The 21,923-nt window shown below is 48.7% G+C and overlaps 1 protein-coding gene and 1 long non-coding RNA gene across 4 annotated transcripts in view; one reads left to right on the top strand and one right to left on the bottom strand.

Moving 5' to 3' along the window:
• Positions 1 to 1,901: 1,901 nt before the first annotated feature.
• Positions 1,902 to 21,046, bottom strand: LOC134475754 (uncharacterized). Its single transcript, XR_010046987.1, has 2 exons — positions 20,381 to 21,046; positions 1,902 to 2,930 (listed from the first exon to the last, which is right to left on the bottom strand). It is a non-coding gene; the product is annotated as an uncharacterized LOC134475754 (long non-coding RNA).
• The window catches only part of Ndrg4 (NDRG family member 4), a 39,935-nt gene continuing 37,602 nt past the window's right edge, over positions 19,591 to 21,923 (top strand). Inside the window, exon 1 of one of the 3 annotated variants that reach the window (XM_063247427.1) lies at positions 19,591 to 19,743. Coding sequence is in view for 2 of the 3 variants with exons in the window: in XM_005004667.4 (XP_005004724.1) it covers positions 20,203 to 20,239 (37 nt within the window). In the remaining variant the exon portion in view is untranslated. Of the gene's footprint in view, positions 19,744 to 20,073; positions 20,240 to 21,923 lie in introns of those variants that run through there. The other 2 variants (XM_005004667.4, XM_005004668.4) reach the window with 2 other exon arrangements.

Here is a 21,923-nt window from a genome sequence, read left to right on the forward strand (position 1 = left end):
GTATATATACGGATACAGTGTCCAATCATGTTAAAGTGAGCAAGGCAAGCTGATTGGCTAACATCATCAGTTGCCAGGCAGACTATATTGTTGAGCGGGTTGCTTACGCGGTAAGCAGGAAACTAACGTGCTCGATGGGAGGGGTAATCTACCTCAGGCTTTACTCTTTACTACAGGCCTCACGTCCGCCAAGTGAGGCGACCGGGCTCGGGGCTGCGGCTCCCAACAGGACCTTCTTTAGATGATGAGTTTAGGAAGTTTCTCTGAGGAAGGATGCAGTGCTGGTTAGGTAAAGTCAAGGAGCAGGGAAGGACATTGCCAGGGTAGCAAGTGCCAAGGTACTGGGGCCAGAAAAGGTGAGAAGCCTGTGGCTTGGCCTGTTCTGAGGACTGATTGCAGACCTGGATGGCAGGAACATTGACAAGTAACGGATGAGGTATGGGAAGGAAAAGCAGGGACCAGACACTTTGAGGGGTGAACACAAGAGCTGATGGCCAAAGAGGTGAGGGTTTCCATGTGATCATCATGAGCATGAGCCCAGCAGGGGCCATATATGTGACCTTGAGAGCCTGTGGACGGTGCCTTTTCAAATCGGGATGTGTGTATTAGTGTGGGCTTGCAGGCCAGTAGTGCTGAAGCAAAAACCTATAATAGTAATTCTCAGTGTGGCACCTGCATCAATGCCACCAGGGGATATTTTAGGCCTACCAATTTTAGGACTGCATCTCAGAGCCACTAAATCCCCAGAACACAAAGCACAAGACTTGCACAGTAACAAATGCTCCATTAATAGCCCTGAATTGCAAGCTGTTCAGTTCCAGAAAGTGCCTGGGTCAAGATGCATATTTGTGTGGCGGGGTAAACCTCAGCCAGCAGTTGTGTCCACCCAGGCGGGGATAGAGGACAGGCCCCAGCTTGCATGGGTTTAACTGACTGCAAGGTACAAAAAGAGGGACAGAAACTTCTCTCCAGTCTGCCAGTGAAACTCCACGCTTGGCCTCCCCTTTCCTTGGGTAAGGTGTGAAAGGAATTTATACTCCCCTGCAGCAACTTTAAACTGGTTTTAAGTTACTAGTGCAAAAAAGCAAGAAAAGAAGGGAAATTAGGTTATCCTCAACCTCAGTGAACTCAAGACCAGCTGCAGAGGATGTTACTAAATCATCCACTAAGAAAACCCACTTTGGGACTGAGAATAAAGCTGAGCCTCCATCCAGCCCCCGGGGTCCTTTTGAAAAGAAAGGGCTGTTCTCCCCGCCTGAGAACAGCCACTTACAATACAGAGCCTCCTCCTCAGCTTTGCTCAGCAGCAGGCCTCGACATTTTAATTGCTCTGATAAAAACAAGTTAATGGGGCTTTAATAAAAATAGAACCCAAATAGGCGTTCAATCCTCTGGTTTTTGCAGCACTGCTAGAATTTCAACTCCACAGGTGTCAGTGGAAATGAGCTTTTGGATGAACAATTGAGAGCACCAACACAAAGCTGTAGAATGCTATCAATTACAGCCTGGTTTGTTGTGGATCTAGGGAAAAACAGCTCAAATCACATCCCCAGATCACTGCATACAATAAAACTTTGCGGGTGTGTGTGTGTGTGTGTGTGTGTGTGTGTGTGTGTGTGTGAGGGTTTCTACAGGCCTTTATGCTTTGCCTTCCACTGGTGTAACTGATGGCTCGTCAAGCCAATTTGAGCCTTTAAAATTTGAATAAGGCATCAGTTTTTATGTCAGTGGTAGTTTCTGGCAGGATCATTTTGTAGAGCCCCTGCGTTCAAATCCTAGCTTTGCCATTTTAGATTTGCATGACTTAGGTCATGCAGCCTACCTAGTTTTACATGCATTAGACCCATATATTCTCATCTCTACCCTCCCACTTCGTCTAACAAAATGTCTTCTCAGAAATCTACCTTCCTCATTTTTATTTTTAATAGCATTTGCCATACTATGGAGATGCCATAGCCAATCCAACCACTCACCTCGAAGTCGAAGTGTTTGGGTTGTTTATAAATTTTTACAAGGCTGCAGTTACTGTATTTAAGTTCAGACTCATGTGCAAGGATTTCTGTAGAGTGCATTACTAGAACAGAATTGATGGCATAAAGGTTACAAAGTTTTGGTGGCTACTACTAAATTATCTTCCCAGAGGCTTCTTTTGCCTAAAAAGTAAATATGTATTTACTTCCAAAAGTAACATTTTTATAAACAGATAAACAATCAGAAATGAAGTTAACAACATCCATTAATTCCTACCTGGAAATGACAACTGTTAACCATATATAGTCTGCTTGAGACTTTAATGATACATATACACATATGTATGAATTTCTTATCAAAATGTAGTTATAGATTTTCATTAATCACATGCTTTTTGTAGTTAACTATATATCACAAAGATCTTATCAAGTTATTAAAGATTCTCCTATGGTGACATTCTAGGTTGTCAACACAATTTGGGGCAAAAAGAGAAAAGCCTATGTAAAAAAAAAGGAAGCTAAAAATTTATCTTAATATTGTGCTATAGATATTATTAATATCCCATGATTTGTTTATGTAGAAAAATCATTCTACAGCTCTGGTTCCTAGATGTCTTTGAAAATCTGACTTCCCCCAGTATGTATGAACACATCCTTTGTTTACATCTTCAGGGATTCATCTTCCCCTCTCCAAGATGTTCAGGCAAAACCCCTGGTTAGAGCAGGGAGTATGTAGCCCATTTGGGTAGAAATGGTGATAAGCGGGAGAAGCGAATCGAATCTCGAATCTGTACAGAGCTGAGGCTGGGTGGCTTCTTAACACAGCGGGGAGTGGGGGTCAAAGAGGAGCTCTGGGTGGTGAAACGTCATCCACACCTTCCCCGGTGCTCCCATTGGTTGCTCCACTTGTCAGCAGTATGTCACTGATCACCTCCTGTGTACAGGCCCCGGGGCCAGGTGCTGAAAGAAGATATAAAGAAATACATTAGCCAGGGATTTAGCTCAGTGGCATAAACGCTTGCCTGGTAAGCTTGAGGTTGTGAGTTCCATCACCGGTACAAAAAAAGAAAAGAAATACATTGGGAGGAGCTGCCAGTTCCTGCGGGGGTGGGAGGGACATTTTGCACCGAGACAGCCTTGGCTAAGTGCCCCATGAGGCTTCCCTTCTCCAAGTTAGTGCTTATCAGCTGGTTCTTCCCCTTTCCTTCCTTCTTGGTTTGATTCTCTCCTTTCTCCTCGCTGCTTTGCTTCCTTCCTTCCTTCTTTTTTTGCGGATAGTACAGTTATATCATTAAATAGGAGGTGATACCAGATAATTCTTCCTGATAACTGTACCATAGTTTATTTTCGTTTTTAAGCAGAAATAATATGTTTGTTGAAAAGATAAAACAATGTAAGGCCAAATCCTTACCATTTTCATTCCCTACTCTCCTGAAGTATTCACTGTTAACAATTTAATGTTTACTCTCCAGATAAGACTTTTTTTCCACACATGCATATATTTCTATAGATAGTTTTTATACAAAAAAAGGAAATACAAATTTCTGTCTAGTTTACTGCTATATTCCCAGCTCCTGGCATACGTAGGCATGGGTGATATTTGTTGAACAAATGAACTATGAATTTCTAAAATTTGTGTCTCATGTAAATTTACAACATGAACATGCACATCATCTGCCTCATTCTTTTTATGGTTATGTTGTATTCTGGAACTGACTGCTCTGTTGTTCATCTAGAATCTGCAGTCAACGTTAAGCTGCCTGCATCCGGTATTTGAAGTCTCTGCATCCACAGTCTTGCACTTGTGTGCTTCTGCATTTCTGGAAGCAAATGTGATAACAAATCACTGACCTCCCCCAGTGCCCACATGCTAACCCTTGGAACTGTACTTTTATCAGTTTAAATGGCAAAAGGACTTGCAGGTGCAGTTTGGTTAGGCTCTTGAGACGGGGATTATCCTGGGTTATGGAGTAGGCTGAATAGAAGCATCAGGGCTCTTGGAAGAGGGAGGCACGAGGGCTGCAGTCAGGCAATGCGGTGAGCAAGGAGAGGGACGGAAGGGGATGCGGTGACCGAAGCAGAGAGGCTGGAGTCCCTTTGCTGGAAGGAGCCACAGCCGAGGAATACAGGAGGCTTCGGGAAGCTGGAAAGTAAAGAAGTAGGTTCTCCTCTTAGGGCCTCCAGCTGGATACTGAAATTTCAGATTTCACCCTCCTTCCTTTTGGAATCCTACAGACCTGGGAGACAACTTGCCCTAGCACAGGGCACAGCTCAATCCACATTTGTTGAATGAAAAACATATAAAATCAAATCCACTCTACAGTCCACTTACAAATTTAAGTCAATTTGTGCCCAAGGGTAAACAAAAATAATAGCTAAAATTTAACAAACCATTAAGTTAATAATTTTTTTTTAAAACTCAAGTTCTATTCCACTTTCTAAAATAATAAAATAAGGGGCTGGGGATTTAGCTCAGTGGCATAAGCGCCTGCCTTGCAAGCAGGCAGTTACGAGTTCGATCCCTTGTACCAATAAAAAGGAAAAAGACAAAAAAATAAAATACATAAAATAATTTTATGAATATAATCATTAGCCTAGATCCTGTTTCCCCTTTTTTGCAGAGTTCTACTCATTATCTGAGGGGTCTATTTGTGAGTGCGTTTAATTAGTTCATAAACATTCATATAACAAGTTCATAAAGACAGACTTGTTTGAGGCTTTGCCTGGACTGGATTCAAATTATTGAATGAACTTGATTTTTAATAAGAAATTTTTACTCTTATTTTATTATTAGAATTATACATACTTTTGTAAATTAAAAACAACAGAAGATAAATATAAAAATTCACTTAAAATCCACCACCCTAGCTGAGCAAAGTGGAACAATCTTCTGCAATCCTCATATTCAGAGGCTGAGCAGGAGGCCAACCTGGGCAGCTTAGCAAAACCCTGTTTCAAAACAAAAGAGTAAAATAAATAAAAAGGGCCAAGTATATACCTCAAGGGCAGAGCATCTTTGGGTTTAATCCTCAGTGCTAGGGTAAGGAATTGGTTGGGGGGCGTCCACTATCCAAACAGGACCACTCAGCATTTGGTAACCCAAACGCACAAATAGTGCATAAGCTGCCTCTTCTTCCAACGATCTAGTATGTTTGATTTTTCAGGATTTTGGATTTGGCCTTCTGCACACACTCCACCCCCTACCTCCTATCTCACTGCTGAGCCTGGGCACACTAAAACCTTGCATTTGTGAGCACACAACCGGATCATCAGTCATGGCTCTCAGCTCCAAAATCCACAGGTTTGGGATCAAAAAAGAAAAAGATGGGAAAATATCTGCAGAGTAATCACCAAGTTTTAAAATCACAGTTTAAAAACAAGATTATTAAATTACCAAAAGAGAACACACTAGACCTAGCAGAGCTGAGTTTCCAAATGTCTTTTTAGAATAATTAACTCCAGGCAGCAGGGCCTGAGTACATTCACAAGTGGGAAGCAAGCCTGCAAATTGGAGTGCGGCCCTGGGTGTGCAGAAAGGGCTTGGAGCAGGGGCTGTTCCGTGAAGCCAGGGGCTTCTCCAGGGATGGGGGATGGCACCGGGGCTGGGGGCTGCTTTGCACTGTGGTTAGGAACTTGGGCTTGGAGATCCAAGCTAGAAGCTAGAAGCTAGAAGCTTGGCACCACCACTAACCAGCTGCAACATTGACAGGAAATTTCTTAATTTCCTTATGCTTATCCTGAGGTAATCTAAGGCTGGGGCAGAGGAATCACAAGTTTGAGTCCCACCTGGGCAACTTAGTGAGGCCCTGTTTCAAAATTTAAAAAACAACAATAAATAAAAAGGGCTGGGGATGTAGCTCAGTGGTAGAGCACCCTTGGGTTCCATCTCCAGGACCACAAAAGAGGGAGAGGGTATAATCTAAATTCCTATTTGATAAGATTGTGGTGACAAATATATGGGACATTTTAGTCGATGAATGATTCACATAAACACCCCAGGCCTGTGAGAGGTTATTGTGGTTGCCTTTTGATGAGTGAGTCAGAGAAAGGGCAGGTATGTGTTCATGAGGATCATAGTTGATTGGGAGGAAGATGGTACTGGAATGATTTGAGACCTTAGAACCAGATTCTTGATGATTGACCCCAGGCAAAAAAAAATCAGTGATGTTTGAAAGCTGGCTTCCAGAGCCTCTGAAAAATTAGATTGCTCCTGGTAAACTACCACAGTAGCTGTTGTTGGAATAACGCTGCCTGACAAGCCACTCCTCCTCAGTCTTTCTCCATCTCCAGCGTACACCCAGTAGCACCCACTGGGCCAACCTGGTATTGGATGCAGTGATGAAGATGCTGGCTCTGGGGGCTCTCTGCTTCCTGGACACTTAGCACACAGATGCCTCTTTGTCCCATTGTCAGCAGGGTGGACCCTTCAAGGCCAGGTCCTGGGAGGGCTTTCATGCAGATCAGACTGTGCCTCTAGGGAGAGGTGTCTGCAAAAAGTTGTCTTGGTTCCAAGAACAGTTCTGGTGATTGGAAACTGACACAGAGCTCAACTTTGCTAAATCAGAGGGAGTGAGAGATGGAGAGGTTTGGGGAAATTCATTCTTCCAATTCTCAGGGTCTTCAGATGGAGGAGAAGAAAAATGGTGACATGATTCTAGAAGGACTTTTTCCAGGGGCTTTGGGAATAATTTTCAGCAGAGTGCCTAGTCTCTAGTTTCCTGCAGTGGAGCCATTAGGGAATTGTATTAAGGACACAGATTCTATTGTACCCTCTATCACTTCTCCCCAGCCAGACTCCAAGATCAGGGCTCAGAGGCTTTGGAGCCACAAGGTCTCCTGGTGATTCCCAGGACCTTCCGCCAGGCACTCAGAATTTGGGAGTCTAGGGAGGAGAAAGAGATGCCTGTCCTCTGGATTTGTGTACTAACAATTGCCAAATACCTTAAATTCCAGGAAAATGGGGAGAGTTCAACCCAAAGGGCAATTTCTGAGTTTTCATTTCATTTTCCAGTTTCAAGCAATTGCTAAATTCAGCTGTTGCCTGTTGGGCGCAGGCGCTCAACATACCATACCCCACCCGGGACTAAGGACCACGCCAGCTTCCGCAATGCGCTACATCCCTCTTTAAATTAGCCAACCTGTGCGCACTTCGTGCTCACTCCATACTCTGTGGCAACTCCTGATTGGCCACAGCTGGATATAGTAGCCAGAGCCTGCATCCCATTCCCGCCCTGCTTCCTCGTGGCAGCCTGTGACTGGTCACGGCCAAATATATAAACCAGAGCCCGCGTAAATAAACCAGCAGTTAACTGTCGCCCACAAAAGCGTCTCCTGTTTCATTGGGGCTGCGCCTGTCAGTTGCCCACTTTATAGACATGGAAACTGAGATGAAGGGACCCGGCTGCTGCATACAGGCCAAGCAACTCTGCTTCTTTTCAGCATTTACTATCCTGCAGACCCCTTGCTGACTGCTTTACAAACATGCATTTAGCCTTCAGAATGGCTCAATGAGGGAAAGAGGAGGAAAATGATACACAAAAAGGTTAAGCAACTTGCTTGATGTCACACAGCTCAGGGTCCTGATCCCAACTCTAACTTTGGATTTGAGCATCACTTTTCCACTCCTCTGGCTGAGATGGAAGAAGCAAATGATCGCCATTGGTTACACTTTCAGCTGTGAGATCCTGAAGAAGCAACACAAATGTGTTCAGCGCTGAGTCTTCAAATCCCCCTCTCACACAGAGCATGCACATATCTCCTCCCCACCTTTTCCCCGCCCATGCGCACACCAGGGCAATTGCAGCCTCAGGGGAAGTGGGCTTGGACTTTGCTGCTGTTGCTTCCCTGGCAAAGTCAGGAGCCTGCGGAATGTGTCAGCTGGCTTGGCAAGAAGGAACTGTGCTCACAAGGTGGTTCTTGTGGGAGGAAAATGGGGACAGACTTGCCACACACCAGGAGAGTGGTGGGGATCAGGGAGAGAAGAGAGCAGAGAATGGGGCTGGGGGAAGGAGCTGCCCTTGGTCCTCTCACAGGGACACTGTGAGGTAACAGTTTCTGGCAGGCAGCATCTGGATGCCTGCAGGAGGTGAGTAATAGGTCATAAATAATGCAGCAAGTTAGCAGGGAGCAGCTGCGGAAGAGAGCTACCTCGGCTTGGAGGCAGGAGACTGGGAAGGAAGCTCACCCTTCCCTGGAGGGCTAGGTGCCTGCCCCCTTGGGAGTTCTGTTTCCATGGTGTCACTCAGGCCACCCATCCTAGGTGACCAGTCCCTGTGAGGATGACATACAGGATGAGAATGTATTGACAACAGGAAAGCCTTCCCCAAAGATGAGGCAGTGTTTTGGGTAGAGAAAAAATCATTTTCCTCCTCTTCCTGGGGCCTTGTAACCTTGGAGCCTGGTGGTAATGCAGGCCTGTGAATCCAGCACTCTGGGAGGCTGAGGCAGAAGGATCCAAAGTTTGAGCCCAGTCTGGAGAACTTAATGGTGATTTAATGAGACTGCATGTCAAAAATAAAAATAAAAATTTTCTGGGATGCAGCTCAGTGCAAAGGCTCTGGGCTCAATCCCCAGTACCAAAGAAAGAGAGAAAGTCATTCATATATGTTTCATGCAAGCCTATGCAAATACTCATTGAAGAGTAACTCAAAAGGATGAGTAAGATGCCAGATTACAGAGCATCCAACAACACATTCTTAGAGAAGGACAAAACAAAGGGAAGGGACTTGGAGTCTCTAGGAGACAATTTGTAGGAAGGTAAGTGCTGGAGAAACAGTGCAAGACAAAGCAGTTAAGCTTGTATGGATTCCTGGTGCCTGCTCTGGTGGGAAGGGTGTGGAATTGTCCCTGTCTACTAGCTCCTGTCCTTCCTGGTGGTGGGGAGGAGGGGACAGCTTCACAAATGTTCATGTGCTTTTAGGCAAATAAGGGGGGGCAGGCAGCTTTTTGTGTATGTGTTCTCAGTTGTGATCGGCTCAAGGTAATCTATATGCCAGTGTGCCTTGTTTGGGGCTGACATATTGTGGCATTATTATGGTACTTATTAGAATTTATGCACCATCTAGAAAAGAAGTAGACTACTGTGGTCAAGAACAGAGACTCTGGAGCCACACTATTTTGTTCACCCTCAGTTACTAGCTGTGCCTCGCTTTTCTTATCTATAAAACAGGGATGGTGATAGAACCCATTAAAATGAGCTGGTGTGAGAAATGAATGAGTTATGGATGCTCACCCTTGGAATTGTACCTGATTAATGTCTTAATGATGTTCCTTCACTAAGACGAAACACCCAACATTCACAATGTAATATGGGAGGAGAAGTTCATTTTGGCTCACGGTTTCAGTCCATGGGCAGCTAGCTCTCAGGCAGAAACAGGATGGCAGAAGACCACAGTGGAAGAAAAGGTGCTCAAGCCATTGCAGCCAAGAAGCAGAGACAGAAGAAGGGCGCTGGGGATAAGAATGCACCTGCCCTTCCAGGTCACACCCTCAGTGACTCACCTCCAGCCAGAATGTGAGTCAGTCAGAACACTCCTCTCTATGATCCATTCACCTTTCAAAAGCCCCACCCCTGACTACATGAGTCTTTAGGGGACATTCTGGATCTAGGCTGTCCTAATGCAGGACAGTGGAGAACTGCACAACAGCTGGCTCCTTCCTCACTTAACCCACTGGCATCATCATGGCACTTCCACGAGGCACTTGGGCTGGTTTTATAGACAGCTGAGGATCCTATCTGGTGGAGTTAGCCCTAATAACACTGAAGGCAGCAGGTATGGCATCAAAGATGGCATACAGGCCAGAGGCCATGGGGGTGACAGGATGCTGAGGTCTACCTGTCTAGCATCTCTGCTTGCTTCCCAGCACGTGGCTCCTTCCCCTAGAAAGCCCTTCAGGTTCCTCTCTGCAACCCCCAGCCCAGGCCAAGCTAATGACTTGAATTTAGGACAAAACTCTGACCTCAAAACCTCCCAGTTAGACCTCTGGTGTTAAAATGCAAAACATAAAAGTCACATTTTCTCATGTCTGTCCTGATAGTAAATGAGGTGCTTACAGCAATAATCCACATCAACCACTAGTTAATAAGTAGCTCCCAAGTGTGAGATGTGAGCCTTTGGCTCCAGGGATGGGACACTTATGTAAGTTTTTTATTGTGGCTATAAAAAAAATTCCCACATGAGTGGCTTAAAACAACATACATCTTAAAAATAGATCTGGAGATCCTAAGCCTAAAATGGATCTCACTGGGCTCACCCGCATGTCAGCAGGGCTGCATCCCCTTGAGGTTCCAGAGAAGAATCCATGCCCTTGCCTTTTCCAGTTTCTAGAGGCTGCCTCCCTGCTACGGCCCATGGAACTTTCCTGTCTTCAAAACCAGCGATGCTGCCAATGGTCTCATTCTAGTCTTGCTTCCCCCAAACTCTAAGGTTACACTGGTCCCACCCAGATAATCCTGGATAATCTCACTATTTTAAAGACAGTTTATTAGCAAAAAATTTGATTCCCCACTGCTGAATAGCATAACTCTTATGGTTTAGATCTAAAATGGCCTACAAAAGTCTCATGTGTTCAGAGGTGGGGCTTTTGGAAAGTGATCAGTTAATGGGGAGATACACCCCTCAGTGGATTGATTGACCCACTGAGGAGTTCATAGCTGAATGTGCTATCGGGACATGGGGCCTGATTGGAAGAGGTGTGTCACTGTGGGTGCACCTTTGGAGGGTCTTCTCCTTCCCTGCCCTCCCCTCTCTGCTTCCTGGTTGTTCTGAAGTAAGCAGCATTCCTCCATTACCTTCCTATGATATTTCTGCCTTGGAGACAGCCAACAATAGGCTGAATTCCCCAAAAACATGAACCATATTAAACCTCCCCTACTTTGAGTTGTGGGTATCAGGTATTTTGTCCCAGAAACTATAATGTGACTAATGCAACCACACATTCACAGGTTCTAGGATTAGGACTTGAACTTTTGAGGCTGGCAGACCTCCTTATTCTGCCTAAAAGAGGCACTAATATAATATTTGTTTATTGCCCCTGATGTGCCAACCCTTCATTGCCAATTTACAAACACTCATTCACTCATTCTTTTACTCCACAAATACTGCGGGCAGGGATGTTTGCATCTATTGAGCTCATACTAAGTAACAGGCTGGGTCTGAACAGTGAAAAAGACATCTTACAACAGTGAAAAGGACTGGAGATGTAGCCCAGAAATATCAGTGGTAGAGTGCTTACCCAGCATGTGCAAGGCTGTGGGTTCAAACCCCAGTGTGGGGTTGGGGGACAGGACACAATCTGTGCCTCACGAAGTTCACTGTCAAAAGTAGAGATAGATCTGTACCCAGACAACCACTATTTAACATGAAAGAAGCTGAGCCCTTTGCTTCTGTGTATGTTTCTTTGTCTATAAAAGCAGAAAAATAAAGTAACGACTAGCTTTGTAAGTGCAGAAAGAATTACAAAGCTGTATGTGTAAGTAACGCCTTTAGCATGTTGTCTGGCATAGTTAGTGGCAAACTGTTGCTCTGATTAGTCGTGCTATTGAAGGGGGACACAAAGAAGGAAAGTCGGGATCAGGCAGGCCAGTGAGGCCTAACCTGACACCCAAGAGTTGAGCAGGATTAGCGAAGGGAATGCTGTCTTCCCCCAGGTCTGGAAACCTCAGGCCATGCAACCTTCTCAGCACCCAGTTCTAGGATGGCTGGATGTGTCACTGCACCTCCAAGCTCACCACAAAGATCCTTTCTGCCCCCGATGCTTTGTAACTGGAATTGTGCAATGCATTGTCCTAATATCCACTAATCAATGGGTTCCAGTGGGCCCCTTGACTGGGGGCTGGAGCCTCCTCAGTTGTCAACTGATTCCTCAGCGTTGGAGACCCACTGGAGAGATGAAGACATCCTACAAAGTTAGGATACTTGCCCGAGGCTACCCAATGGTAGAGCTCAGGACTGACCAGCCCTGGGCCATGAAGCCTACCAAGCCAACGGTCTGAGCCTTTGATGGCTCAATTCTATGCCTACAGGTTGGAGAGGGGAAGATGTAATGAGATGGCATTCTAAGAGACTAGCTGGTCTACCCTTGAGTCACAGAACAGATGGGACCTAAAGCCTGACAAGGAACAGGCCAGAGGCCAGAGCACTTAGCACAAAGAGCAGATGCTCATCTTTCCCAGGATAAGATGCAACAGCAGTGAGACCAAGAAAAGGAAGGACAAACTGGCTTAGACTCTAAAGAGAGAATTCCAGACCATGTTTTCCCATCTGCTGTGGATCCTAGTCCTTCCCCATGATGGTGGACATCTGACCCAGCTCCCACTGCAGAGGGAGAAGCTTAGTTCATCTGTTCATTGATTAGAGACACAATTGTGCTGACAGTAACACACCCAAGTAAGGCTCTTGGTGTACACTGGTGGCTGCTGGCCCCTTCACCTTGAAAGTCAGCAATAACAGGCCAACTGTTTCCTTTTAGGGATTGCTGAGTTGTCATGCTTCCAGCCTAACTTCTTGGCATTGACCCTCTTTTCTTTTATGAAATCATAGTGATGGGGGTGTGGCATCAAATAAATGACGGACTTCTGAGCAGCAAGGAGTTAACTCAGCAGGCGTGGGCTCATACCCTGCATATTTCAAAGAAAGAACTGGCCCTTCAAGACAACCTCCATACCCATGAAATATCCCACCTGATGACTGTTCTTGTATTTAGGAAGCTTTGGGTCACAATGAATCAGTTGGGCTTCTAGGGGCCGGAGAATGAGTAGCTAAGGTTAGTTTTATGGTTGCTACTTACCTATATGAATTACCTTTCCCTATAGAAACCCTCAATACCAAGGCTAGTGTGAGCTTTCCTGCTTGCTAATACTTTGCATATGTTGCCATACATTGTTGCTAGAAGAATTAATGTGTTCCTGTGTGACTCCTCTGGGAGGAGACAGTTGTAAGCTTGCACCTGGTATCTCCTGGACTTGCTCACATACCTTGTCTCTTCAGTGATGTGTGTGTGTGTGTGTGTGTGTGTGTGTGTGTGTATAGTTCAGGTGGCAACCTTCCTGCCTCAGCTTGCTGAGTGCTGGGATTACGATCACGCAGCCTATGCCTGGCTCTGATTTTTTTTTACCTTTATTATTTCACTACAATAAATATTAAAGATAATATAATGGCTTTCATGAGTGCTACACATACATCTAGCAAATCATCAAGCCTATGGGCTGCTTTGGGGGCTCTCAGCACAGGATCCAAAGTCAGTTCTGTTTCTATTTCAAGTGTTCCTTGATGATGTGGTTACATGCCTGCAAACCCGTAAGTTACAAATATCGGTCATAAGCTGGAAATGTATTTAATACACCTAATCTACTGAACATCTGAGCCTAGCAACACAGCACACTGTGCAGTATTCGTGGTTTCCTGTCATGATCCCATTGCCAACTGGGAGCTGTGGCTCGCTGCCACTATCCAGAATCTCTAGAGGGTTTTTAACTGCCCCATTGCCAGCCAGAAAGAGATCAAAATTCAAAGTTCAAAGTATGGTTTCTACTAAATGTACATCACATTCACCCCACTGTACCATCAAATCATCATATGGCAAACCATTATAAATTGGAGACAATATTTGGAAGTTGATCAAAACCTCAGATTCAGCCCAAGCCTGCTGTCACATTGCTGAAGACACTGTGGGGACATTGCAGCCCCTGAGAAGGTCCAGCCATTGGACCAAATCCACCCCAAGTCTGGGAGCAGCCCAGGCCCAGGTCTGTAGGATGAGTTGATTCAGGCCCAGGGTGGGGTTGGACAGTGACCCTATAGCCAGACAAAGAGAGGCTGCAGAGTGGCCTTACAGAGATGTGTACGAAGACAAGCAAGTCTTTCCACCAATCCTGCCCTGCAGAAAGGCAAGCCAGCTCCTCAACACCTCAAGCCAGAGGTACCTCTAGATGTGTAATTTCTCTGTGGGATGGAGCTCTGCTTTTGCCTTTCAAGAGCAAAGAGCTTTTCCTCTGCTTTCTCCCAGATCTGTAACTGCCAGGAACTCCGGTCTCTCTGAGTCCACAGGGAAGATGATGACTCTGATCAGCCCATCAAGCACATGCTCAGGCCAGTGCGGGCAATGAGATGGAAAAAACGCTGGATGACCACGCACCACCCACCACAAGGGGCATCTCTCCATACACCACAACCTACCTTTCAGGGGAAATGGAGGCAAAGACACCTTTGCCTTGCTCCTTGTGACAGAGTGTTGATTTTAAAACATTAGCTTCTGAGGCTGAAGACAAATAGTTCATTCACAGACCTGCTCAGATTTTCTTTTACTTTTTATCCTGAAATGATTATAAATTAACAGGAAGCTGCAAACACAGTAGAAAGACTTGGTGTACTCCTGATCTGATTACCCCCCCCCCCGTAACAACATTTTATATAACTGCAGTTCAAGATCAAAACCTTGGGCATGAAAATGAGGTTGACACGTAAAGGATAAACTTAAGGGTCACCTGTAGGAAAACGGGTGGACCTTGACACCATAATACTAAATGAACTAAACCAGACACAGAAGGCTAAATACCACATAGTGTTTCTACTATGAGAGAACAATTTAAATAATTTAAAGAGCAAAATAAAAAGAAAGATGGTAGAAAACAGGGATATAGAGTATGTGGAGGTGGGAAGGGACCTGAGGAAGAAGAAGAGAAACCAGAGTGTGAAAGGGGAAGAAAAACGATTCAGATGTGATCTATAATATGTGCCAGTTCCTCAAGATGAATGTAATTATTATGGGTTGCAAATACATTCTAGTTTTTTGTTGGTTTGGTGTGTGTGTGTGTGTGTGTGCCAGGAATTGAACTCAAGACCTCATATTTGCCAGGAAAGCCCTGTGTCATTAAGCTCTATCCCCAGCCCATTTTCTTAAAATGAAAGAATAAAAGAAAAGGAGGTTGGCACAAATGGAAGGTGGCGACTGGTGAAACTTCATGGTGCCCCCTCCCATGGATCCCCCCACAGAACCTGTATAGGTGTGAAGACCATCATGAGTTAAGCACACACTGGCCTCCTGAGGATGCATGGGCTGGTGTTTATGGAAGGATGGAGACCACGTGACCAGATGAAGAGAGGCTGCGGAGTGGCCTTATATAGTCAATCAAGAGATGTGTACAGGGCCTGGGATTTAGCTCAGTGGCATAAGTGCCTGCCTACCAAGCATGAGGTCATGAGTTTGACCCCGAAAAGAGAGAGAGATGTGAAAGAGAGATGTGTGCAAATATAAACAAGTCTTCCCAGTAGACTGCTTGCAACATTGTTTCCAGTAATGAAAAAAACAGACACACTGTAAATGCTGCACAATATGAGATTAGCTGAGAAAACTGTGAAGTACTCATGCAATACAGACAGTGCTGCTATTACACTGCAGAAGAATCCTTTCATCAGGACAAATATAAAGTACTGAAGGTCATGTTCCCCCTGTCCCCTAATATTTTCCCTGGAACTCGATTTAAGAGTGATTTTTATCTTCTCTGTGAAGCTTATAAATTTGGAGTGCTGAGTATATGTAACTATTGTCATTTTTTAAAAAATGTTCTCAGACCCTCCTCTTTCCTTGACCAGCACTAACTAGGGCTTCTTGTGACTAGCAGTTTCCTGGGTAGATGAAGGCATTTTGGGGGAAACTGCTGCCTTCTGGGTAGGGGAGGAAATAGCAGGACATCTGCAGTTACCTGGGGAGCACGTTATGGGAGGAAGGAAGTAGCAAAACAGCAGTGAGTAGTCAGCCACGGCCTAATAACAGATAATCTGTTGGCTGGTGAAACTTCAGAGCCAGGCTGAGGCTGGGCATCCATTCCCGCCCACTTCCTCCATGCGGCTTCCTCGCCATCTGCTCTGCACATCCAGCTTTCTCTACCTCAAGACAGGAGCCATGATGGGGCTCTGCTCTGTGCCTCCTTGTACATAGCGCAGAGCCTGGCTGGCCAGCGTAGCACAGAGGATGGATGGATGGATGGATGGATGGATGGATGGATGGATGGGTGGGTGGATGGATGGGTGGATGGATGGATGGGTGGGTGGATGGATGGGTGGATGGATGGGTGGATATGGATGGATGGATGGGTGGATGGATGGATGGATGGGTGGATGGGTGGGTGGATGGATGGATGGATGGATGGGTGGATGGGTGGATGGATGGGTGATGGATGGATGGGTGGGTGGGTGGATGGATGGATGGATGCAACTCTCCTTCTATCACTCATCTTCCATCTCTATCAGCTGACCTTCCGTCTCTCTGCAGGTTCATCTCCTCTTGCTCCAGGACACCCTTGCTGAGTCCACCAAGCCTCTGCTGCACTCCATGTTAACCTCAGTTGCACATTTTAATAGTCTGTTATGGAACTCTGAGCTGTTTTTCTCCATTGGTACATGAATAGTAAAGGTCAATGTCCTGATTAGCTCTGACTCTCCAGACAGGGCTCAGCACCTAGAAAGTACTGAATCAATACTAGGAAAGGGAAGAAATGATGATCTTCTCTTCTCCCCCTGATGCTGTCTGGTTCTTGCTTAGTGAGTGGGAAGTGGGGAGGGGGGAGTAGTTCCTGCTGCCCTCTGTCTGTGAAAAAATGAAGATTTCATGGCCCCAGGCTCATCTCTGTCCCAAGCCCATCCATAGTTCTCTTCACTTGCTCCCAGTCATAGTCACGAGGGGACCATAGAGGGTTGGTGACTCAGCCCAATTCATCACCACAATGGAAAAACCCAGTCACCTGTCCTCCTGGCAGCAGGACTGGAGCTGCCTCTGTATCTGGAAGGGCAGCAAGCCACACTGTTCTCAAGGTCCTTTTGTCTTTCACCTGCTGAAAAAATCAAAGATTAAACCATAACGAAGCGTCACTGGTTGACATTGAGAATTTATAGTGTGGGATGAATCTCAGGGACCAGAACTTGTGTCTTTCCATAGTAGGCTCAGCACTGTGTCCAAGTGCACCATCTCATAGCAGTTTCACAACTCCTGTGTCATCTGAAGTGGGCACTGGTCACTCTTTTGGCCACCAGCACCCACTACACCCTTCCTGTGGGGCAGAACCCAGCTCTCACGAGAGAACTAAAGATGCCTCTTCCCAGCCTCCCTTGCAGCTTTTGTAGTAGACATGATTGGCTCTTCCCACCAGATGCCCTGCTCTGAACTGTGAGTGAAAAACTGGTGGCACAAACAAGCCAAGACTACAGGGAACCCATTCTGGAGAGGAAGGTGACAGTGGTCTTGGAGGCAGGGGGTGTCCAGATGACAGTGTCCAGTGTCCATGTCCATGGGTGGTGCTGATGCAGTCTCCATACCTGAGAATGGGAATGGTCGTTTGAACTCCGGACCAAGGCTGCAGTGTCAGGCCTGGCTTCCGAGATCCCATGAACTGCCCAATCTCCTTTTAACAAAGTACTTCTCTGCTTAAATGAGCCACAGTGGGCTTTAATTTCATGCAACTAGTGCCATGCCATAGTGCAACTATACCAGTAGGAAAAGAAAAGGTCTTCATCTCCAGCCTAAGAACAGGCCAGCCACTCTTCCTCTGCCCATTTTGCAAAGCAGTGACTTGTGAAGCATCTTTCAAGAGCTAAGAACAGGGCAGAAGTGTTTCTTAGAGGGCCCTTATCTTAGGCAATAGCCTGGCCCTTACAGTGCTTGCTTTCCTGTGTTGAAAGCCCCATCATCCCCACTCCCAACAACACGTGTGCTCCTCCGGAGCTAAACAGGAAGGGAGACCCTGGCAACGGGCACCAAGTTCTCAAGCTTCCAGTGACTCAGCAGTAACCCATTTGGCCTGGCATAACTGAGTCCTCCTGCAGGAGCCACGCTGCTTGTTCCCACCGAACCTGAGCTTGAGACAACAGCTCACATTTTGTCATCACTCTGTAAGTCTCCACTTTCAGGGGTTCAAATCTGAAATCTGACTCACCAGAATGCTCATGAATTAGCTGAACCAAGTGGATTGTCTGCACTAGTTCAAGGCCATTGCAAGTGCTCTTGTTCACCCAGACAGACATGCCATGCCATATTGCCAAAATTCTCGTTAGGCAGCTATTAGGTCTTCTGGGGAAATTCAGAAGAGGTAAAGCCTCATGGATTGTTTTACTAGAAGATGGACAGTTTTCTCCAATGATTAAGTATGAAATGACTGAAAAGGATAGAACATGAATCTCTAAGACAATAATAACAATTTTGTCATCGTAAGAAAATTGACTTAAACGATGTGTCTAGAACCATTCTAGTTTACTTCTTACCAAAACCTTGTGAAATCAGCATCACCCCAGTATCGGAGTAAGAGGGGTAACTTCTCAGGTACCACACATCCAGGAAACTGTGGCCCCAGCTTGTGCCTTTAAGGATTGGCCCCTGATTTCCAGAACCACAACCCAGCCGAAGGAAGAAGTTCCACAGATGGAGGCTCACCCTACCCTCACCACTGACCCCTGATCCCCTTGCAGAGGACGGCCTTGGGAGGTAGGCATCTCCCCAAGGTGAGGAAGCCAAACTTGCTGCCTCCTACGTGGTTGATATCTGTCCCCTAAAGCGGCACAAAGCTGTAACCCAAGTAGCAATGCGTGCCCTATATGGGGCCACCAAAATCTTACCAGCCGCCTAAACTGGCAGGTCAATTAATTTGCTGCCATGGGCAGCAGCTGCCGCCTGAAACTCAGCAAAAGCCAGGACCTCAATTAAGACCAAAGCAGACAAAGGTCGCAGAAGGGAGGGGAGGAACAACCTCTCACCTCAGTGTCAGTCCTAAACTTCCAAGATGACTGGGTCCAACACTCTCTGCACAAAAAGGCTAGAATCCACAGAGAGGCAGAGCCCCACCCAAGGTCACTGCTGGGGCTCTCATTTTAAGCTATCTTGCCTAAAGAAATATTTCAGGGTTACTAGAGATCCATACTTCCTAGAGAGGGGCCCCATCCAGGGCCTGTGGCCCTCGCTCTTGGGTCTGACAAGGGTAGCTGGCGAACCAGAGGAGGACGTCTCCCTGTCCCCTTCTATGGCCAGCAGGACCTTGCCATACAGTAAGCGGGACTCTCCAGGCTGAGAGGCAATACCTTGGCCCACCCTTGGGCTCTGAAAAAAGTGGGGAGGACGATTTCCAAGAGGACCCCAGCCTAGGTTCTTCCCGATCCCAGGGACTTTTCTCCAGCGGTTCCTAGGTGAGGCCCGGTGGCAGAGGCTGGGAGAGGAGAGGCGGCGGGGTGGGGCAGGCGCTACGGGGCTGAGGTTCCCTCGGGATTCACACAAAGCCTGAGGCCTGGGCTGCCCTCTTCCCGAGAGCCCGATGCCCGGGCAGCTGCGGGGGCACCGGAGGGCGAGAAGGGCCGCGCGCCGCGCCGCAGGCAGCAGAGCCCCGGCGGCCAGACCCTCGCCGGGCGCCGCGGGAGGGGAGGAGCGGGCGGGAGTCGCGCAGATCGCCCGGGTCTCCACTGGGTTTGCGCGTCGCGGCGCCCTGCCGTCTCCTGCCCTCCGACCCGGAGCTCTGACCGCGGCCGGAGCGAGCAGCCCCCCGGGACGGCACCAGGGCCTGCGCTCGCCGTGGGCTGCGCGCCCACGCCCCCCACCCGCACAACACAGTCCCCAGCCCCGGTGCCCGGTCCCCGCCTCCGACTGCCGCCCGAGTCCCCGCCCCCGGCCCGGCCCCCGCAGCGGCGGGCGCAGCGGGCACGGCGAGGGGCTCCGAGCTGTGGGCACCTGCACGGCGCGGGGGCGGCGACGCGGAAGCCGGGTCCCGCCCGCACGCCTGTCTGCTCCTGGCACCTGGGTGAGTCGCGGCGCCCCTCGCCCTGCAGCCCCCGTGCGGCGCGCGTCCCCCGCCCGGTCAGCCTGGGCGCCCCGGGCCCGCACCTGCGCCCCGCCGCCCCATTCCGCCCACGCGAAGGCAGCGCCCGGCCCCTCGCAGTTCGGCCCGGAGGCGACCCGGGGACGCAGCCTGGCAGCCCGCACCTCCCCTACGCGGCGCCCGCGGGCGGTGGCCTCTTTGTTCAGGCGGAGGGCGCGGGGCCTCCTCCCTCGGCTACCCCGCACCCACCCGCGCTCCCTCCGCCTCCCGGAGCGCACCCGACCAGGTGGCGGCGGGCGCCTTGGGGGTGCGTGGCAGCGCAATTGGTGGATTTTTTTTAAACCGCCGTGGAGGGGGCGGCGTGCGCTCGGCTGCCGGCTGCAGCTCCGCTCGGCTCCGCTCACTCTCCGGGCCGCGCTCCCTGCCGCCGCCGCCGCCGCGATGAAGGTGCTGGGACACAAGCTCGAGCTGCTGACAGGTACCCTGCCCGCCTCGCCGCCCGCGGCTCCGAGGTGGAGCAGGCTCCGGGCACGGTGGCCGGGGCTTGGGACGGGTCGGGTCCGAGCGGGACGAGGTGCAGAAGCCCAAAAATGCGGTTAAGTCCAACCCTGGGTGCTACCTGCTCCTGGGCGGAGCCCGGCCCGGGCGAGGACGTGAGGCTGTGCCGGCCGCGGAGCGCAGGCGTCGGGTGGGTGCTGCATCGCGAATCAGCAGAGCGACCCTCTGGGGTCCCCGCCGGCCAAGCTCGCGTCAGAACCCCGAAGGGAGCCGAGAGCCCCATCTCCATTCACTGCCGCTAGTCCCCCAGGGAAGCAGCTCCTGGGCGCCCGGCAGGACCCGCGCCATAGCCTCTTACCCCTGCTCCCTGGCAGTCTGAGCTGCCCTTCTCGGGGGAGAAGTTTCTTGCTGTGAGTAGAGGCCAAGTGGCCTGGGAAGTGGAAGGCCAGACTGAACCGTGATGACTGGGGCTCCTGAGCTCGGGCCTCGATTGCCTGCCGGAAACCCGCGCCAGAGTTCAACAGAAGGCGCTGGAGTGGGTGGGAGAGGACCTAGGGCAGAGGCGAGCCCGGGCACTGGGCACTGGGCACTAAAGCGTGGTAGCGCGGGTTGCTTCTGTGTTCTGCCCAGGACAGAGCAGTGGGGAAATCCAGGCTGGAGCCAAAAGTCCCAGTCCAGACTCCCCCCCCCCCCCAACACACACACCTGGGGTTGGGGGTGCTCTGTCTGTGTCTAGTGGATGCACATGGTGAATGAACACTTTCCATTTGAGGGCCTCTGGCAACCAGGAGTTTGGTCCTTGCCCTACTGGGACAGAGCACAGGATGCCTGCGATAAGATGGACAGAGGCAGTAGCCTTTGAGTGCACTCAGGAAGCAGGACAGGGTATGGGGAAGGAAGGGAACAGAAGTTAGAGCATGTGGCGGCCTTTAAAGACATAAGAGACAGGATTTCTGTTCTTAGAGAGCAAGGTTGCAGGGGCTCAATCAGGGAGTGGCTTGGTTTTGGGTTGTGTGGCAGCTGGAGGGCCAAGTGAGCCCTTGCAAGGGTGGAGTAAGTAGGTCAAGCCTGACAGCGTTAGACTGTGTGTGCACCAACTCCACTGTAGTTTGTGGTGGGCTTGCACAGAAGGGAAGGTGGGGTCTGTTCCTGGGCTGTGGACACCCTGGCTCACACTTGGAAGTTCGAGATCTCAGCCCAGTCATCCACCCGAGTGACCTCCCCCCATGTGTGTTAACCTTTCCTTATGGTGCTCAGCTGTGTCAAACCTGGCCCATCGGCTTCAAACGCAGCTGCAAGGCTCTGAATGTGTTATCCCTCTGAAGGGAAACTTGATATAGCCCAGTGGCTTTAGGGCCCTGCCTGGAGGACACAACTGGATGGGCCCTTGTTCCTCCTCTTCCTGCCACCAGAGAGCCTGGAGAAGTATCGTGGGGTTCCAGCAGGAGCCTGGGCTTTGAGGTCTTTATCTCTTGGGTTTTGGTTCCTCATCAGATGGGCTCACTTGCTTATGCTCAGGCTTTCTAGGCCTTTGAACAAGCTGGGACAGGATTCTTTTGGTCACTGTCATCAGCCACAGGCTCCTAGCTCACCTCAAATCTGGCCTGGAAGAGGTAGCTCACCCCTCTGTGGTCTTCCTTCTCTCCTCTTGCTACCCAGATCTG

Source organism: Cavia porcellus, unplaced genomic scaffold, assembly GCF_034190915.1.
Source record: "Cavia porcellus strain 051 isolate PalLab524CR breed Dunkin Hartley unplaced genomic scaffold, mCavPor4.1 scaffold_4, whole genome shotgun sequence".
Taxonomy (NCBI): Eukaryota; Metazoa; Chordata; class Mammalia; order Rodentia; family Caviidae; genus Cavia; species Cavia porcellus.